The sequence below is a fragment of the Bombina bombina genome, chromosome 1, assembly GCF_027579735.1.
Source record: "Bombina bombina isolate aBomBom1 chromosome 1, aBomBom1.pri, whole genome shotgun sequence".
NCBI classification, from domain to species: domain Eukaryota; kingdom Metazoa; phylum Chordata; class Amphibia; order Anura; family Bombinatoridae; genus Bombina; species Bombina bombina.
Window position 1 is genome coordinate 1,021,307,388 of NC_069499.1, and position 17,606 is coordinate 1,021,324,993.

Below are 17,606 nucleotides of genomic sequence, written 5' to 3' on the forward strand. Positions count from 1 at the left end.
CCAGAAGGAGCCGCCGAGGAGGTCAGTTGGAAGGCCAGGTGTGTTTGTCCTCGCGCGCAGTCTCTACTGCACATTACAGCTTCGGACACACACACTTGGCCTTTTATTATATAGGATAAAATATTAAATATTAAAATTAATCACAAAAAATATTAAACATACTGTAAAATAATCTATAGAATATATCTATAAATTTTACATGTTTAATAATTATTATAAATTTTTTAAAATAGTTTATATATATATATATATATATATATATATATATATTTAAATAATGCGCCTTAAGAATATTAAGTTTTCATGTGCACTAACCCAACCATGTTAAGATCTAAATCGAGAAACACAATGCACAAAACGCATAGTTTACATTCCTATGTTCTTCACATAGAAAATAATGCACTTTTTATTATGAAATATATATTTCTATACATCTCTGCTACTGTTCATGTAAAATATACCTATATATCCATAGGAATAGATATGCAGGTATAGGAATATATATATATGTATATGTATGTATTTATGAATAAAAGTAAGTGAAGAACATATTAACACATAAATACATATGTACACACATACACACACATATTTATAAAAGTGCATTGGAGCCCTTTACAGTTAAGTAGTTAACTAGCTGAAAACATGTACAATTTCAATGTTCTTCACATAGGGGAATATGTTCTCAGTATTTTAAAATAGATATTTATTTTTATATATATATATATATATATGTGTGTGTGTGTGTGTGTGTGTGTGTGTGTGTGTAGAGAAAGTGACACACACCATCCAGAATAACTGCCTGGTGCACTGCTAAATAGAGTGAATATAAAAAGGTCCACAGTATACCAAACCTGGCTACGGATAGATAGTAATACTGAAATGAAGCAGGCAACGCAGGATGCGATGCAAATAAGCCCTTTAATCCACAAGGTGCATAAACAAAAACAGGGCCTTAACCCATTAAGTTGATTGGAGTAGCCATGTTAGTCCAGAGATTTAGATATCAAAATAACAAGAGTATTGCATTGAGCAATGATACTTAGTATACTGTATCATTGAGTATAATTGCTCAATGCAATAGTCTTGTTATTTTGATATATATATATATATATATATATATATATATATATATATATATATATATATATATATATAGGTATAGATATATATTTTACCAAAAATATGTATTAATTTATGAATAAATAGAACATATTCTGCTATGTAAATAACATTGGTATGTGAAATATTAATATTTAATGTAAGGTTATTGCACTTGAGAAAATGGGTGTTAGTTTTATCGCCCTATTCACATACCATTGAAGTCTGAGGGAGCAGGGCCGTCTTTAATATTGATTGGACCCTGGGCAAACATTTTCTTGCCCCCCTCCATGCAATTTCGCTCCTGCAAATCAAACAGTGGTATGGCTACATAACAATTCAGACAATGGGAGCTCTACATAACAAATCAAACAGTGGTAGCGCCGCATAGCAAATCAAACAATGGTAACTTCACATAACACTGCACTTGCTGTGTATAAAATGCACTTGCTGTGTATAAAATGCACTTGCTGTGTATAAAATGCACTTGCTGTGTATAAAATGCACTTGCTGTGTATATAATGCACTTGCTGTGTATATATTTGTGTATATAATGCACTTGCTGTGTATAAAATGCACTTGTTGTGTATATAATGCACTTGCTGTATATATATTTGTGTATATAATGCACTTGCTGTGTATAAAATGCACTTGTTGTGTATATAATGCACTTGCTGTATATATATTTGTGTATATAATGCACTTGCTGTGTATAAAATGCACTTGCTGTGCTGCTGTGTTTTTGCTCACCAGAATGAACAAACCACTCTGACCAGCCAGGCTAGTCCTATACTTGCTGCTGCAGACTGCAGTGAGTGCAAGCCTAACTACTGTCTTTACCGCTTGCCGCCCTCCGCCTCCAGCCTCTCGAGTCCCTCTCAGCTCGCTCAGCCCACTGATTCCCTGCAGAGGCGTAACTAGAAACCTCAGGGCCCAGTTGCAAGAATCTAAGAAGGGCCCCCCACCCACCCCCACCCCCCCAAAAAAAGGTGATTTTGATACATATAATTTTTTATTTTATTTTTAACATTTACAACAACAACAAAAATGTGAATCAGATTACATGTCTGCAAAAGGAGGTACCCTGTGCCCACAGTCTGTGAGATTGTCTGACCCCCTATTACTGTATATAGTGACACTATTTAACCCACCAGCATTGTATATAGTGAGTTAGTGACACAGTCTGTAAGCTGCCGGTGGGATGGCTGGTGTGACCCAACCCATCCCAGTACTTTATAAAGTGACCACAGTAGTCTGTGACATGGTCCAGCCCCCCGTACTGTATATAGTTGTACTGTATATAGTTGTACTGTATAGTGAAACTGTTTATCCCCCACCCCCCCATGCTGTAGTAACAAGGTCTGTAATTTGCTGGTTCCACAAACATACACACACACATACATGCATAAATACACACACACACAGTCACATACATACATACATACACACACACACACACATAAGCACCAATGGGTAAAACGGAAACACTAACCCCTGTAGTAAGAGACAGAGATACTAGTGAATCATCACGTCACACTCACATGATATCAGTGTAGGCAGTGGCAGGTCAACGTTTTTTATTGAAAAGAAAAAAAAATGTTTTTGAAGCTGAGCCCCACCCTCGGGGGCCGGGTCGCAGTTGCGCACTCTGCACCCCCTGTAGTTCGGCCCCTGCTTCCCTGTCTCAATATTCCCATGTGCGCGGCTGCATGCAAAGATAGGAGGATGCTGGAACTGGGAGGAAGTAAGTGATGAGTGAGTGTCAGGGCGAGGAGCGGCAGCGCCAAGAAGGAATTCAAAGGCAGAGTAGACTGTCAGATCACATGAGGCCCCTGTTCCTCCCACCCAGCCTCACTGCACACCGGATCAATAGTTTGTTTCATAGCAGGCTAGCAGCCTGTGCCAGCAGCCCATTTTACAGATTTGTCTCACTTGTATTATATTGTATATAAAATAAATATCAGTCAGCTGAGCTTCGACTGCAGGTTCTCACAAGAGTCATCAGACCTCTTAGGTAGAGAATTTCAATCTCCCCGGTCTCGTCCGACCTGGGAGTATGAAAGCTCCTGCCCGTGCGTGATTGGCCCATGTCTGATTGGCTGTGCGCAGGCAGGGGGCGGCATTGCACAAGAGTGCAAAATTGCGTTCTTGTTCAATGATGAATTCCGCTAGCGGCGAGCTGCGGCAGGCAGGGGCATACATATTTGTAGCTTGATAAATCGACCCCATAGGGGCCTTGTGATAAATAAACCCTTATCAGTTGCAGGCTCTCTCATGTATAAAGTGCTTTATTTACTTGTTCAATGCTAAATATAGTGAATAAATGGATAAAGGAATGAAGGACATATTATGAAAGCTGTATTCCCCCTAGTCTGTGAGTACTCCTTAACTCATCCGCCACCTCTGAGGTGGCGGACAGCATTCATCCCGATCCGATCAGGATGATTGACATCGCCTGCTAGTGGCCGATTGGCCAGGAATGTGCAGGGGGCGGCATTGCACAAGCATTTCACCAGAAATGCTTGTGCAATGATAAATGCCGACAGCATATGCTGTCAGCATTTATCGATGTAAGGTGGACATGATTTGCTACAGCGAATCATGTCCGCCCGCCATTTGATAAATCTACCGTGTTAACAAGCGTGCATATTACAAATTGAAACGCTTGCTCTTGAGCGGATAACAAAATTTGATGTCAACAGATTAGTGCTCCTGAAGACCTAGCGTAAGTGTAAGGGTTATATAAAAATGTTGCAACACACAACATAAATATATTAAAATAAAGCATTGCACTCATATACAAACTTTTTGCTAAAACAAAATATTGTGTATAAATATTAATCATTTTTAATAAGGGTTAAAAGGGATATGCTATATGGCAATGTATTTGGCTGAGTAGGGCTTTAATTAATGTATACATATACAGTATGTCTAAATATGTGTATTTGTGTGTGTGTGTATATATATATATATTTCTATCTAGTGAGTATCAACAATACCCTTATATGGCTGGAATCAAACATTAAAATTTAAATTTAAAAATTATGACTTAAATAAATGAATTTATAAGTGTTGAATCTAACAATAAAATTGATATATCAGCGTATAGGGTTAACTTTTTGATTATACCAGGGTATCATTTGGTTATACATATAATATGTAAATGGAGTTCATCAGTATTCTATTTTATATATAGGCTGATTTTACCTGGCATTATGAATATTGTTGTATGTATACCATCTATTCTGCTTACAGAATAAGGTCTATAATTAATTAATTAATTAACTATCGCCTAGATTACGAGTTTTGTCGGTAAGGCTGTGCGGTGCTAACGAACAGTTTATGCTCACCGATCACCTACAGTAACGCTGGTATTACGGGTCTTCAGAAACCCGGCGTTAGCCGCAAAAAAGTGAGTGTAGAGCAAAATTTAGCTCCGCATCTCACCTCAATACCTAAGGAAGGAGTGCAGGTGGATCTCAATTCTTGAGACACAAATTCTACATGGTCTCAACGATAAATTAGATATGGCTTGCTTCCAATAAAAATGCCCATGGTCATATAAGGTATGGATATAATAAAATACTTTTTCCATACTCTATATGAGTAAGCACAATTAAGGTCTTCCTGTACTATATCTAAGTCTTTAGAAATTGTTATAACAACTCTGCGATGACTATTTGAATTTATCTTTGTTTTTAACAGTTTAATATAAATGTTATCAGTGTCAATTAACAGTATTTTCAACCTAGGTTGTTTTTAAATTTGTAAACAATAGTATGTAAGTAATATTACTTTAAATTATTGTAAGCTGTTGCAGCAATATGCTAAACCTTCACCTTCCAGCAGAGGCGCAATGCATCCAAACTATAAAACAGGATGCATGGATCAAAGCAGAATAACGCCCTGACGAAGCCCGGTCTGAATTCCAGTCGACCTGAGCCGACCAGGTCACGTGATACACGTGGAGTACCGCTATCGTTTGGTTTTGGCGATGGAGGTCGCTACCTGTATGGAACGCTAACGAGTATGAGAAGCACTCATCAACGTGGACACGTAGTGCTAGAGTGTCCGAAAGCAAGGTCGTATTAGCATACAAATGTTGACATCTGATATATGAAAACCACGGCACTTGTCAAAATACCAGTTATGAATGGGTGACCCTACTAAGGGAACTTACGGCACTAAAGTCACAAGTTGCATTAATATGGAAAAGGAGCTGCCTTTTGCCATGAAAAGACTGAGAAATTTGAATTAGTCTCTGCTTGGAGTCATACATTTCTTGCTAAGACTGTGTTCTACCTAATTCAACTTGGCTTACGCTTGCTTATATCCGACAACACTAACATGCTTTCTGCATTTGTGCTTTAACATCTTTGCATCTTGCCTGCAGACTTTCCTGTGGAATTGTATATATATATATGACGGATGGTTGCTAGATGAACAATATTGTATGAACGACACTTTTATTACTTGTGCCTACTCGTTTGACCTTGTACATATTCAGGGGGTCCACCTGCCTGTCCGCTTAGATCCCTAATACCACCTGCACAGCGTTATGCCCCTCATACTTAGGGGTGTTGAGAGCAGCTGGGTGTAGCATGACTAGAGGTGGTCTCACTTGATATAACCTACGATACAATTTTGTACAAGCATATTCATGCATACTATACTCAATGTGTAATATTCTTTGCTTTTGCATATCGCAGATATCGTCAAGTTAGCCACTTAGATCCCCTTCTAAAACCTACCCAGGTTATACCTTCCAGCTGGTTGTCTGGAGGGTTTTGTGTGCAGCTGGGTGTAGTGGACTACTACACAATTCTGACTAGGCAACACAATTGCAGTATTTACTATCCTATGGCTGTATTTGACGTGTACCCCTGACCGGTCAGGTTCAAAAATGGTGTCATCAATTAGTTGAATCTTATGCTTATGTGCTTTACTATTTTTACACTTGCATGGGTCTGCCCCTATAGTGTGGAGGAGTTGACTTTCACAATTAAAATTACCCAAATGGATTAAAGTGATTTGTGAGTTTTTTTCAAAAAGAGTGCTGAAATCCCTGTCTTTGCTCTACCTGGATTACATTCCAGGTATCTCTCTCTTTTGTGTACATGATACATTAAATAAAAGGGTCTGCACCATACTAACTTAGTTATTGCTTGAGCAGTTGTGCTTATATGCAACTTATTTAACTCCACTAGCAATTGCGTCCTCTCCTTATTGTTCTTGATTATATATATATATATATATATATATATATATATATATATATATATATATATATATATATATATATATATATATACAGTATATCACAAAAATGAGTACACCCCTCAGATTTTTGTAAATATTTTATTATATCTTTTCATGTGACAACACTGAAGAAATGACACTTTGCACCAAAGTAAAGTAGTGAGTGTACAGCCTGTATAACAGTGTAAATTTGCTGCCCCCTCAAAAACAACTCAACACACAGCCATTAATGTCTAAACCGTTGGCTACAAAAGTTCCCCGAAGTGGAAATGTCCAAATTGGGTCCAAGGTGTCAATATTTTGTGTGGCCACCATTATTTTCCAGCACTGCCTTAACCCTCTTGGGCATGAAGTTCACCAGAGCTTCACAGGTTGCCACTGGAGTCCTCTTCCACTCCTTCATGACGACATCACAGAGCTGGTGGATGTTAGAGAACTTACGCTCCCCCACCTTCCGTTTGAGGATGCCCCACAGATGCTCAATAGGGTTTAGGTCTGGAAACATGCCTGGCCAGTCCATCACCTTTACCCTCAGCTTCTATAGCAAGGCAGTGGTCATCTTGGAGGTGTGTTTGGGGTTGTTATCATGTTGGAATACTGCCCTGCTGCCCAGTCTCCGAAGGGAGGGGATCATGCTTTGCTTCAGTATGTAACAGTACATGTTGGCATTCATGGTTCCCTCAAGAAACTGTAGCTCCCCAGTGCCGGCAGCACTCATGCAGGCCCAGACAATGACATTCCCACCACCATGCTTGACTGTAGGCAAGACACACTTGTCTTTGTATTCCTCACCTGGTTGCCGCCACACACACTTGACACCATCTGAACCAAATAAGTTTATCTTGGTCTCATCGGACAACAGGACATGGTTCCAGTAATCCATGTCCTTAGTCTGCTTGTCTTCAGCAAACTGTTTGCAGACTTTCTGTGTATCATTTTTAGAAGAGGCTCCCTTCTGGGACGACAGGCATTCAGACCAATTTAATGCAGTGTGTGGCATATGGTCTGAGCACTGACAGGCTGACCCCCAACCCCTTCAACCTCTGCAGCAATGCTGGCAGCACTCATACGTCTATTTCCCAAATATACCTTTGGATATGACGCTGAGCCTGTGCACTCAACTTCTTTGGTGGTCAATGGCGAGGCCTGTTCTGAGTGGAACCTGTCCTGTGAAACCGCTGTATGGTCTTGCCCATTGTGCTGCAGCTCAGTTTCAGGGTCTTGGATCTTCTTATAACCTAGGCCACCTTTATGTAGAGCAACATTTTTTTTTTCAGATCCTCAGAGAGTTCTTTGCCATGAGGTGCCATGTTGAACTTCCAGTGACCAGTATGAGAGTGTGAAGGCAATAACACCAAATTTAACACACCTGCTCCCCATTCACACCTGAGACCTTGTAACACTAACGAGTCACATGACACCGGGGAGGGAAACTGGCTATATGGGCCCAATTTGGACATTTCCACTTAGGGGTGTACTCACTTTTGTTGCTAACGGTTTAGACATTAATGGCTGTGTGTTGAGTTATTTTGAGGGGACAGCAAATTTACACTGTTATACAGGTTGTACACTCACTACTTTACATTGTAGCAAAGTGTAATTTCTTCAGTGTTGTCACATGAAAATATATAATAAAATATTTACAAAAATGTGAGGGGTGTACTCACTTTTCTGAGATACTGTATATACGTGTATATATATATATATATATGTGTGTATATATATACGTGTGTATATATATATATATATATATATACTCTATGTGTATATATACATACCTGTATTCATATAAATATATATTTTGCAAAAAATAATCAGATATATATAAATAAATATTTAAAAAAAAAAAAAAAACATTTCTTCTATGTGAAGAACATGGGAATGTTAAATATTAATAACTACTTTTGGCTTTAGCGCAGTTGTTCTAATGCAGTGTCGGATTAGTGCGCAAGTTGCTTTTTTTAACAGCACGCTCCATTAAAGTCTATGGGGAGAAGAAGTAAACAAAGTCACAATTTATGAAGTCCTAAAGTTAGCACGCATTTGTAGTTTGCTTGCATGCTAACTTTTTAATTCCAACTTGCTAACCCACCTACGTTAAAAGTTTACTTGTAATCTGGCCCTTAATCTGTGCTTTGTGAGTCAAAATATTGGTATAAAATCCCTGTACATGAGTTACTGGCAATAAAGTGGTGAAATGATTGCACTACCGAGGTTTCTTGAAATAGGGTGGTTAATACTTTGTGTATTTATGGTAATAAGAGTATATTGGTTAACTCCTCGCTTTGTATGATTCGGACGGGGTTAAGTTGTGTGTGCTATAATTATTAACTTTTTATAATTAGGGTATAATGCACCAGACATGACATCAGTGGCAACTTGTACGGTAGCAAAAAGTTGCATGTTGTACACATGAGCTGCACATCATTTACAAAAGCATCTCATTGACATCACAAGAGGGACTCTGCTGAGTGCCTATGCATTGATACAAGGAGCAAATTCCAGAAAGAACCTCCCCCCCCCCCCCCCGACACTCTGTGTCCTTGACTGAACTGAGTGGTGCTACTGTTGGGCTGGCTGTGTGTTTGCGGTTTGTGGTTTTGAGTTGGGTATTAGTACTACAGCTGTGACAGTATGTTGATGTGTAATGTAAGTGATTTCTGATGATGAGGATTTAACTTGTCTACTAAATGTTATTTTGTGTTGGTTGATGTTATTGATATGTTACAAACACAGTATGGGGTTAGTTGTATTAGAGCATTGATGTTTACTGTGGTAACTGACTATATGATTAAGTGACATTGCCTTTGTAATGTACAGTTCCATTTAGACTTCTGTTAGAAATTTATGTGAAAGATTCACTAACATTTTTTTTACTCTTACCAACTCGTGTGAGACAGCCAAATAATTGAGAGACTAGGTGCCTTTGCTAAAGTTTCATAGAATAACTCAGCAGTTTGACTGAACATACTGGAAACTGATATTGAATTTAATAAGCTGTGCTATCGATTAACCATTAAACTCTTTGTAGTAGATAACAATCACACAATTAGACCATACCACAGGCCCTTTAAAAGAACATATTGGTTTTGGGTTTATTGGCTTTTACAGATGTGATGGTATTGTCTGTTATGTTTGATGTTTTGGCGTGTTGCAGCTATCATCTTATTGATGTGCTAGGTCTGTGGTGTTTGATGTTTTTTGTATTTAGTGCTGTGGATTAAAGCATTATTAGGGAGTTAGGTTTGTAGCATTACTGGTTTGTTAAATGTGTATAATTGGTAGTTTAATATGTTGAATTTTGGTATTGTTGGTGGGTTAGGGCCATGAAGTTTAGTATTATTGCTGATTAAGGGATGTGAGATTTGTCATTATTGGTGGTTTAGGTCTGTGAAGTTTGGTATTGATGGTGGTTTAGGTCTGTGCAGTTTGGTATGATTGGTGGTTTAGGTCTGTGAAGTTTGTATTGTTGGAGCTTTATGTCTGTAAAGTTTGATACTTTTGGTAGTTTAGGGTTGCAAAAGTTTGTATGTTTAATTGTTTAGGGCTGATTGGTGGTTTAGGTCTAGAAAGTTTGGTATTGATGGTGGTTTAGGTCTGTGAAGTTTGGTATGATTGGTGGTTGAGGTCTGTGAAGTTTGGTATGATTGGTGGTTTAATCTGTGAAGTTTGGTATGATTGGTGGTTTAGGTCTGTGAAGTTTGGTATGATTGGTGGTTTAGGTCTGTGAAGTTTGGTACGATTGGTGGTTTAGGTCTGTAAAGTGTGAAACTTTTAGAAACTTTTAGAGCAGGATATATTAAAGAAATTCTCCTAAAATTGTGTTCATAAATATGCATATGACTGAATCCCCTCTTTTGGAAAGTGCACGTAAAATTGGGCAAGTCCGACTATACATTCCTCTCACTTCGATCGCTTTCACTAAGGCGCACCAGTGTGTTTAAAAAATGGTTAAATTTGATAGTTTTAGTTGCATTTCCTAAATTCCACCTTAGCATTATGCCCAGTTACTAATTTAACCATTTATCTTTTTTTTCCGCCTTTAGAGAATGCAAAGTTCTCCTACAAATATGTGCATTATAGTTCTCCATAGGTACTGTGAAGAACAGCATTAGAACTTATTATGTTTTTGAGCTTGTGTCATGTTCACATATATTTCTGATGTATTACTGATTCTGATTCTAGTGGGCCTATCTTTTGCTAGATACATATGGCAACAAATATAAGATTAGATCAAAAATTGTATTAACAATTTGAATGTGTTACGGTTATATAGGGTCACTATTATAACAAAGTTTGTATTGTGGCAATACACTAAAATTGATGCTCAAATGTGCCCCATGTAAAACACAAATGTAGTAGATTATTTGAAGAGGGCAAAAAATAAAACCTAAAAAAACACGGGTTTAAAATGATAAATTAAGAGAACTTGCTTTTTTTGCATAGAGAAATTCAACATAATCTGCCCCAGCTCGCCTTCCAAACAGCGCAAATTATTATGTGCAATTTTTTTATAAATTTGTGCGCACAGGTGCGCCTCTACAAGGGCGAGTTGCTGAGAACTTGGAGGAGAATACAAAGGAGAATTCTCCTAGCCCTTGATAGTCTAGCCTGTAGTTTAGGGCTGTGAAGTTTAATATAAATGGTGGTTTAGGGCTGTGTATGTCTCCATTTTGCTTGGGTACCGCTTCTGTCTTTTCATAATCACCCCATTACCCTGCATTGTGGTGCATTGTAATATACCCTGTTAAATGTTTGTGGTGTCCTTAGTTTTCCTTTGAATGTGAGTATCCCTTTCCAGAAGAACTGTGCGAAGGTTACTACCCTACTTTCAGTTTGTGCATTTTGATCATACTTGTCTGTGAGTACTGGAGTTAGTTTCACTAGCAACTGACCTGGAGGATTGTCAAGTAGCTGAAATTATGCATTGTAATCGATTCTCCTGTGATCAGTGTGTGGTGTTTTGTCCCATATAGGTCCATTTGGGCATGTAATGTGTGCCGTGTTGAAACATGTATTTGGTTGGTAGGTGTTGGTTCCAAATCCTTCTTGCACTTTATTTTTATCTGCATTTGTTGAGTATTTACCATCTGTGTTTCTATAGTGTGCTCCTTGCTGTGTACCTACAATATTTTCATCTGCAAAGTTGGTTGTGTGTTCTAAGCCAGCTACTGTCTTTCCACCATGTTGATAGTCATATATTAGCCTAGTTGGTGAGTTATTGAACATCCCACCATCTAAGTTTCCACCTAATGACAGTGGAACATATGTTGCACCTGAAGCAGTTACTAGAAAGAGACCATCTGAAAATTCAAATCCTATGCTGTAAGGATTCTATTTGTTTCAGTTGGTCTATCTGTGTCTATGCCACCTACCCATCCTCTGTTGTCATCAACTATAGTTGCTGCAGTTTGAGTTTTGTGTTGCTGTCTTGATGAATGGTGGTTTACCTAAGTGTCTTGCTATATGCCATGCTCTAGTTAGTGTAATTGGTTTACATTTAAATTTGTATGAACCACTGTTCCATTCATCCCCTGTCCTTAGCATCTCAATTGGTGTTGTGTTTTCTACTGTCATGAACATGAATGCCGTGTAATCAACATATTGTGTTTGTTTGCAGTTGGTTTGATGTAAAGCTACCTGAATTCACTTTTGTTTCTTGATATGAAGTGTAGTATGAGTAGATTGGTAGGTTTACTGCTTTCCATGGATAGAAACCCAAGCCACATCTTGATAGTAAGTCCATTACATGCCCATGGTAATATGGAAATATCACACTAAGCAAAGTCCATACCTTTTTAACTTCACTTGTTCTCAAAGAAGATTCCCCTTTCCAAATCCCTGCTGCTAATTAGTTTTGCACAAAGGGTAATAAAAAAGCATTTCTAACAAGACAATTTGCTGTTTTGTTTTGTGAATATGATGATAGAATATATAGAATACAGTGTGAATACAAAAGTAAAAATTATGTGTTGCCAATTCTATGTTAATCCTGCTTTATATTGTGATATCAGTTTGTTAAGGTTGCAAACCTAGATATTCGTTGCTCACTGGGAGACTGTGGCAACTCCCATATCTTTATTTGTGATCACAAACAAGCCTACAAAGCGCTAGATTACAAGTGGCAAGCTAACGTTAGCGTGCAATATCTCACCAGCACTAACTTGTGTATTACAAGTAAAAAGTAATCTAAATTTGCACTCGTCAGGTTAGCGTGACTGAAAAACTTGTGTAAAGGGTTAAGGCTAAAAAGTTGCCCTTAACCAAAAATACATTAAACCAAAGTGTAATATATATATATATATATATATATATATATATATATATATAATTTTTTTTTATAAGGGGTAAAAGGTATATGGTATATGACAAGGTGTTTGACTGGAAAGGGCTATAATGTGTATATACATGTCTAAATGTATATTCACATTATGAATGGATGTATATACAATGTTTTTTAAAAAAAAAAAAGGCGCCGGTACTCAAAAAAAAAAAAGGCGCCGGTACTCATTGATTATTGATTGATATATTCTGCATCAGTAACTTTAAGAAAAGTAAAGGGACAACATTATTTACAATGAGGGATGTATTTTGCAGCCCCTCTTGTGAAAACTAGAGTATTTACATGATGATTACAAATATTACCTACTATGAGTTGGCAGAGGTGGGGGACTCAGGGGCATATTTATCAAGCTCTGTATGAAACACTGCTGCTCCATAAAGACCGCTGCTCCATAACCTGTCCGCCTGCTCTGAGGAGGCGGACAGAGAATGGCAAAAATCAACCCGATCGAATACGATCGGGTTGATTGACACCCCCTGCTAGCGGCCGATTGACCGTGAATCTGCAGGGGGCGGCGTTGCACCAGCAGTTTACAAGAACTGCTGGTGCAATGCTGAATGCGGAGAGTGTATTGCTGTCCGCATTTAGCGAAGTCTGTCCACTGATCGGATCATGTCGGACAGACATTTGATAAATAGGCCCATGGTCTGTAAATTTTGACAATAAACCTGATTTGCAATGGGGGTTGAATAATTTTCTTACAACTGTATATATATATATTATTATTATATATATTATTTTTTTTAAAAAGAATTTTTTTTCTATTAAAGTCTATGTGGAGAAGAAGTTAGCACAATTGCGATATCTGAAGTCCTGAGGTTAGTGCCAGTCGGGTTTCGCTTCCGCTCATACAATTTATTTTCAACTTGTAATACATGTGGTAACATGCGCGCATTATAAGTTTACTACTGGCAGCGTTTGCACGCAAGCGAAAGCGCTAAATAGTGTGCCACTTGTTGACAAGAAAATAGATTTATTTAGCACAGGCAAAAACGGTGCTATATTTTAGATTTCCCTCTTTTAGATTGAAAATAAAAATAAGTGTAATGAATGGTTTACTTCAGGGTGAGATTTGTGCAAAAAATGCATAGTTGTGATACAAAGTTTATTGCATGCCACTAAACAGAGTAGAATAGTAAATAAATAAATGCATAATAGAAAGACGATGCAAAAGCATTTAGTTTGAATTTCACAAGATTAGTTGATTTTTTTCTGACAAATTTCAAAGTTAGTTTGATTTTCCTTCCCCTAAATCATGTGACCACCATCAGCCAATTACAAAATGCATATAGGCATCTTCTGTGAATCTTGCACATGCTCAGTAGCAGCTGGTTCATTAGAAAGTGTGTATATAAAAAGATTGTGCATATTTAGATAAATGGATGTGTGCTCTATCTGAATCATGAATGTTTAATTTTGATGTGATGTGATTTTATACATGTAGCTACTTTCATACATTCCTTCCCTAATAACGTCTCTAGCCATGTGTTTCTATTTTTTTATTAAAACTATGTACTAATATCTTATTTTTGTTGTATCTTTCTAGAAGTCTTGACCATGTGGATTCCTTGGACATTCTATCCCCCCCAAAGTTCCAGAGTTGGGATGAAGAATACAATCAGCTAACAGAGAGTATAACTGAGGAGAGCAGCTTGTGTCAGGTGAGAAGAGACTCTATATAAGTAAAGCTTAAAGGGACAGTCTACTCAAAATATTTTACTGTTTAAAAAGATAGATAATCCTTTATTACCCATTCCCCGGTTTTGCATAACCAACACTATTATATTACACTTTTTACCCATATCATTACCTTGTATTTAAGCCTCTGCAGACTACCCATTATCTCAGTTCTTTTGACAGACTTGCATTTTAGCCAATTAGTGCTCACTCATAAATAACACCACAGGAGTGATCACAATGTTTATCTATATGGCACACATGAACTAACGTTGTCTAACTGTGAAAGACTGTCAAAATGCACTGACATAAGAAGCGTTCTTCAACGGCTTTGAAATCAGTTTGAGCCTACCCAGGTTTAGCTTTCAACAAAGAATAACAAGAAAACAAAGCAAATGTGATGATACAAGTACATTGGAAATTTGTTAAAAATTGCATGCTGTATCTGAATCATGAAAGTTTAAAATCTGTATTAAGGCATGAGGGAGGACTACTTTACTTCCGTAATTGGTGGACTACAATAATTTATTATAGCGCCATAATATTGTCAACGTGAGCGGCAAGGTTGCTTAGAGCAACGTAGTAAGAACTTTCTTTTGCATTCGGGAGGATGTACCTGTTACTTATGGGCAATCCAGAGAAATATATATGATGAGGAGCATAGGTTTCTCTCTGATGTGCAGCAGAAGAGCTTGGTGGGAGAATATGAAGACAACTATTTAAGATAAAAGGCTAAAAGCTCAGCCAGTAATGAGAGTCAGATGTGATGGGTATGAACTATTGTAGTGAGGAATTATCTTGTATGTATTAGGAATGATTAACTGTATTTCTCACTGACCAGTAGACTTGAGAATTATATCATTATCTGTTTCCTCTTCCTGTCTAGGATACAGAACCAAGATGTATTCTACAGTACCAGACGCCAGAAACAGAAGAGCAAAGGGATCGATATCAGCTGTGCCAGACAGTAGAGGAACAGAGGGATCGATACCCACTGTGTCAAGTCCCAGAAGAGCAGATGGAGCTGTACCCGCTGTGCCAAGTTCCAGGAGAGTCGAGGGAAAGATACCAGCTATGCCAGGATGTGGAGGAACAAAGGGAAAGGTACACATTGTTGCAGATGCCTGAAGAACAAAGGGATAGGTACCAGATATGCCAGGAAGTAGAGGAGCAGAGAGAAAGGTACCCACTATGCCAAGTACCAGAAGAGCAAATGGAACGATATCCGCTTAGCCAGGCATCTGATGAACAAAGAGAACAGTATACATTAGACCAGACAACAGAAGAGCAAAGAGACCGGTTTCCATTAAATCAGACTATGGCAGAGCCAATTTTGCGTTACCCATTGTGCCAGCCATTGTTAAGAGAGTCTGAGTCATCCTTCAGTGAGGCATTTGACCTCAACCTGCCCAGTTACTTCCGTTCACGCAGTCACAGCTACCTCCGTGCTATTCAAGCCGGCTGCTCCCAGGATGATGATACAACTTCCCTGCAGTCCATGTCTCCCCCGCTCCCCATCACCAGCAGGACTCTCCCCAGACACATCGGTGAGTGTAGAATGAAGAATTAGTGTATAGCGGAAGGACGGGCACAATCACGTTTCTTCATATAACTTCTTCCTATAACTTCTGTCATTATTCCATATAACTCCATATTTTCGTCTATTCAAATCCTTCTAATAACTATAAATCCAAATAACACCTCTGTTAAATTCCTCCCCTTGCTCAATTAAATCCTTCCTTTCATTGACCTACATTACTTAATCAAACTTTGCTCTTCAATCTCCAATGTCTCCATATAACCTTTCCCTCTAATGTCTCCTTTTGCATCATATGTGTAGCCCACCCTATTTTTCCAAATATCCCTTGCGTAGAGCTACTCTTTTCTCTATCATTGTGTTGTGAGATCCCAATGGGATATTAGTTTTATACCATATTATAAAAGATTCATCCTCTTCTACTTCTCATTCTCCATTTCAAGTTCTACCTTATTTGGGGCAAGCTTACGAGTGGCGCACAGTGTTGCTTGCAAACGATATTACATTTTTTTCATATTTTTGCACGCAATGCAAATAGTGCACTTATTATAAGTTAAAAGTAAAAGCATTCGCTTGAGTGCAATCTAATTTAACTCGCGTTGGGTTAGCACGACTTCCGAGCTCTGGTTAACTGTAACGCAAGACAAAAAAGTGTCACAAAACACATCAAAAATACATTTAAAAGTACAGTTACACTCATAATAACACTGTCTGATAAAAAAATGTTTTAATAATTGCATTAAAAAGTTATAAGGGCTTAAAGATATGAGGTCTCCAGTGTTTAACATAGAGATACATACAGATACATGTCTAAATATGTATATATATGTGTGTGTGTATATATGTTACAGTTAAAGTGCAGAAACAGTTAATGTGCACATTACCTAGCTAATCTGCAGATTAACTGATTTGCTCAGTTAAAGTGCAGAATCTGCACTTTACCTAGGTAATGTGCACATTAACTGCTTCCGTGTAGTTAAAGTTGGAAAAGTTTGCTTCTCTCATGTAAACTGTTTATTTAAAAAGAAGCCGAAGAATGTTCCGATTTCTGCCTAGGGCAGATACGCTCCAGAGTGCTCTGTTCTAATCAGAGCCTCGGGCGCCGCAACTGGTTCTGGGAACCTTACCATGGGTCACAGCCCGCATGTCTTGAAATTCTCTGTCTGGGAAATTATCTATCTATCGAATCTATAATAAATAGATAGATTCGATAGATAATTTCCCAGACAGAGAATTTCAAGACGTGCGGGCTGTGACCCATGGTAAGGTTCCCAGAGGCAGTTGCGGCGCCCGAGGCTCTGATTAGAACAGAGCCCTCTGGAGCGTATCTGCCCTCGGCCGAAATCTGAACATTCTTCTAAAAAGCTAAAGTGCTTGAAAGTGTATTATTTGTTTTTCAACTGTATTATCACAGATACATTACAGCTAGAATGGCAGATATTTCACATTCTCAGTACGATGTTCTTTCATTTATTTGTGCTCATTGCATAATTCCACAATGGGTTGCAGGGAAGTCGATTCTGTAACAATTCAGAATGCAGAATGGGAAATATACAATGCTTAGAAGTGTAGAGGCCAAGATGCTAATAAATGCAAAAACAGAATGAGAGCAGTTGTTATACCCTTGGGAAAACTACTATAAACTTGTTAAGAAGTTGAAGTGTGTCTGGGCAATGAATGATGCATAAA

At 38.1% G+C, this 17,606-nt stretch overlaps 1 protein-coding gene across 1 annotated transcript in view; it reads left to right on the forward strand.

The window, feature by feature from the left end:
• DLGAP4 (DLG associated protein 4) overlaps nucleotides 1-17,606 on the forward strand; it is a 271,853-nt gene that overhangs the window by 41,737 nt on the left and 212,510 nt on the right. The window contains exons 3-5 of the mRNA XM_053716125.1: nucleotides 14,250-14,364; nucleotides 15,267-15,706; nucleotides 15,746-15,927. Coding sequence (XP_053572100.1) covers nucleotides 14,250-14,364; nucleotides 15,267-15,706; nucleotides 15,746-15,927 — 737 coding nt within the window. The remainder of the gene's footprint in view (nucleotides 1-14,249; nucleotides 14,365-15,266; nucleotides 15,707-15,745; nucleotides 15,928-17,606) is intronic.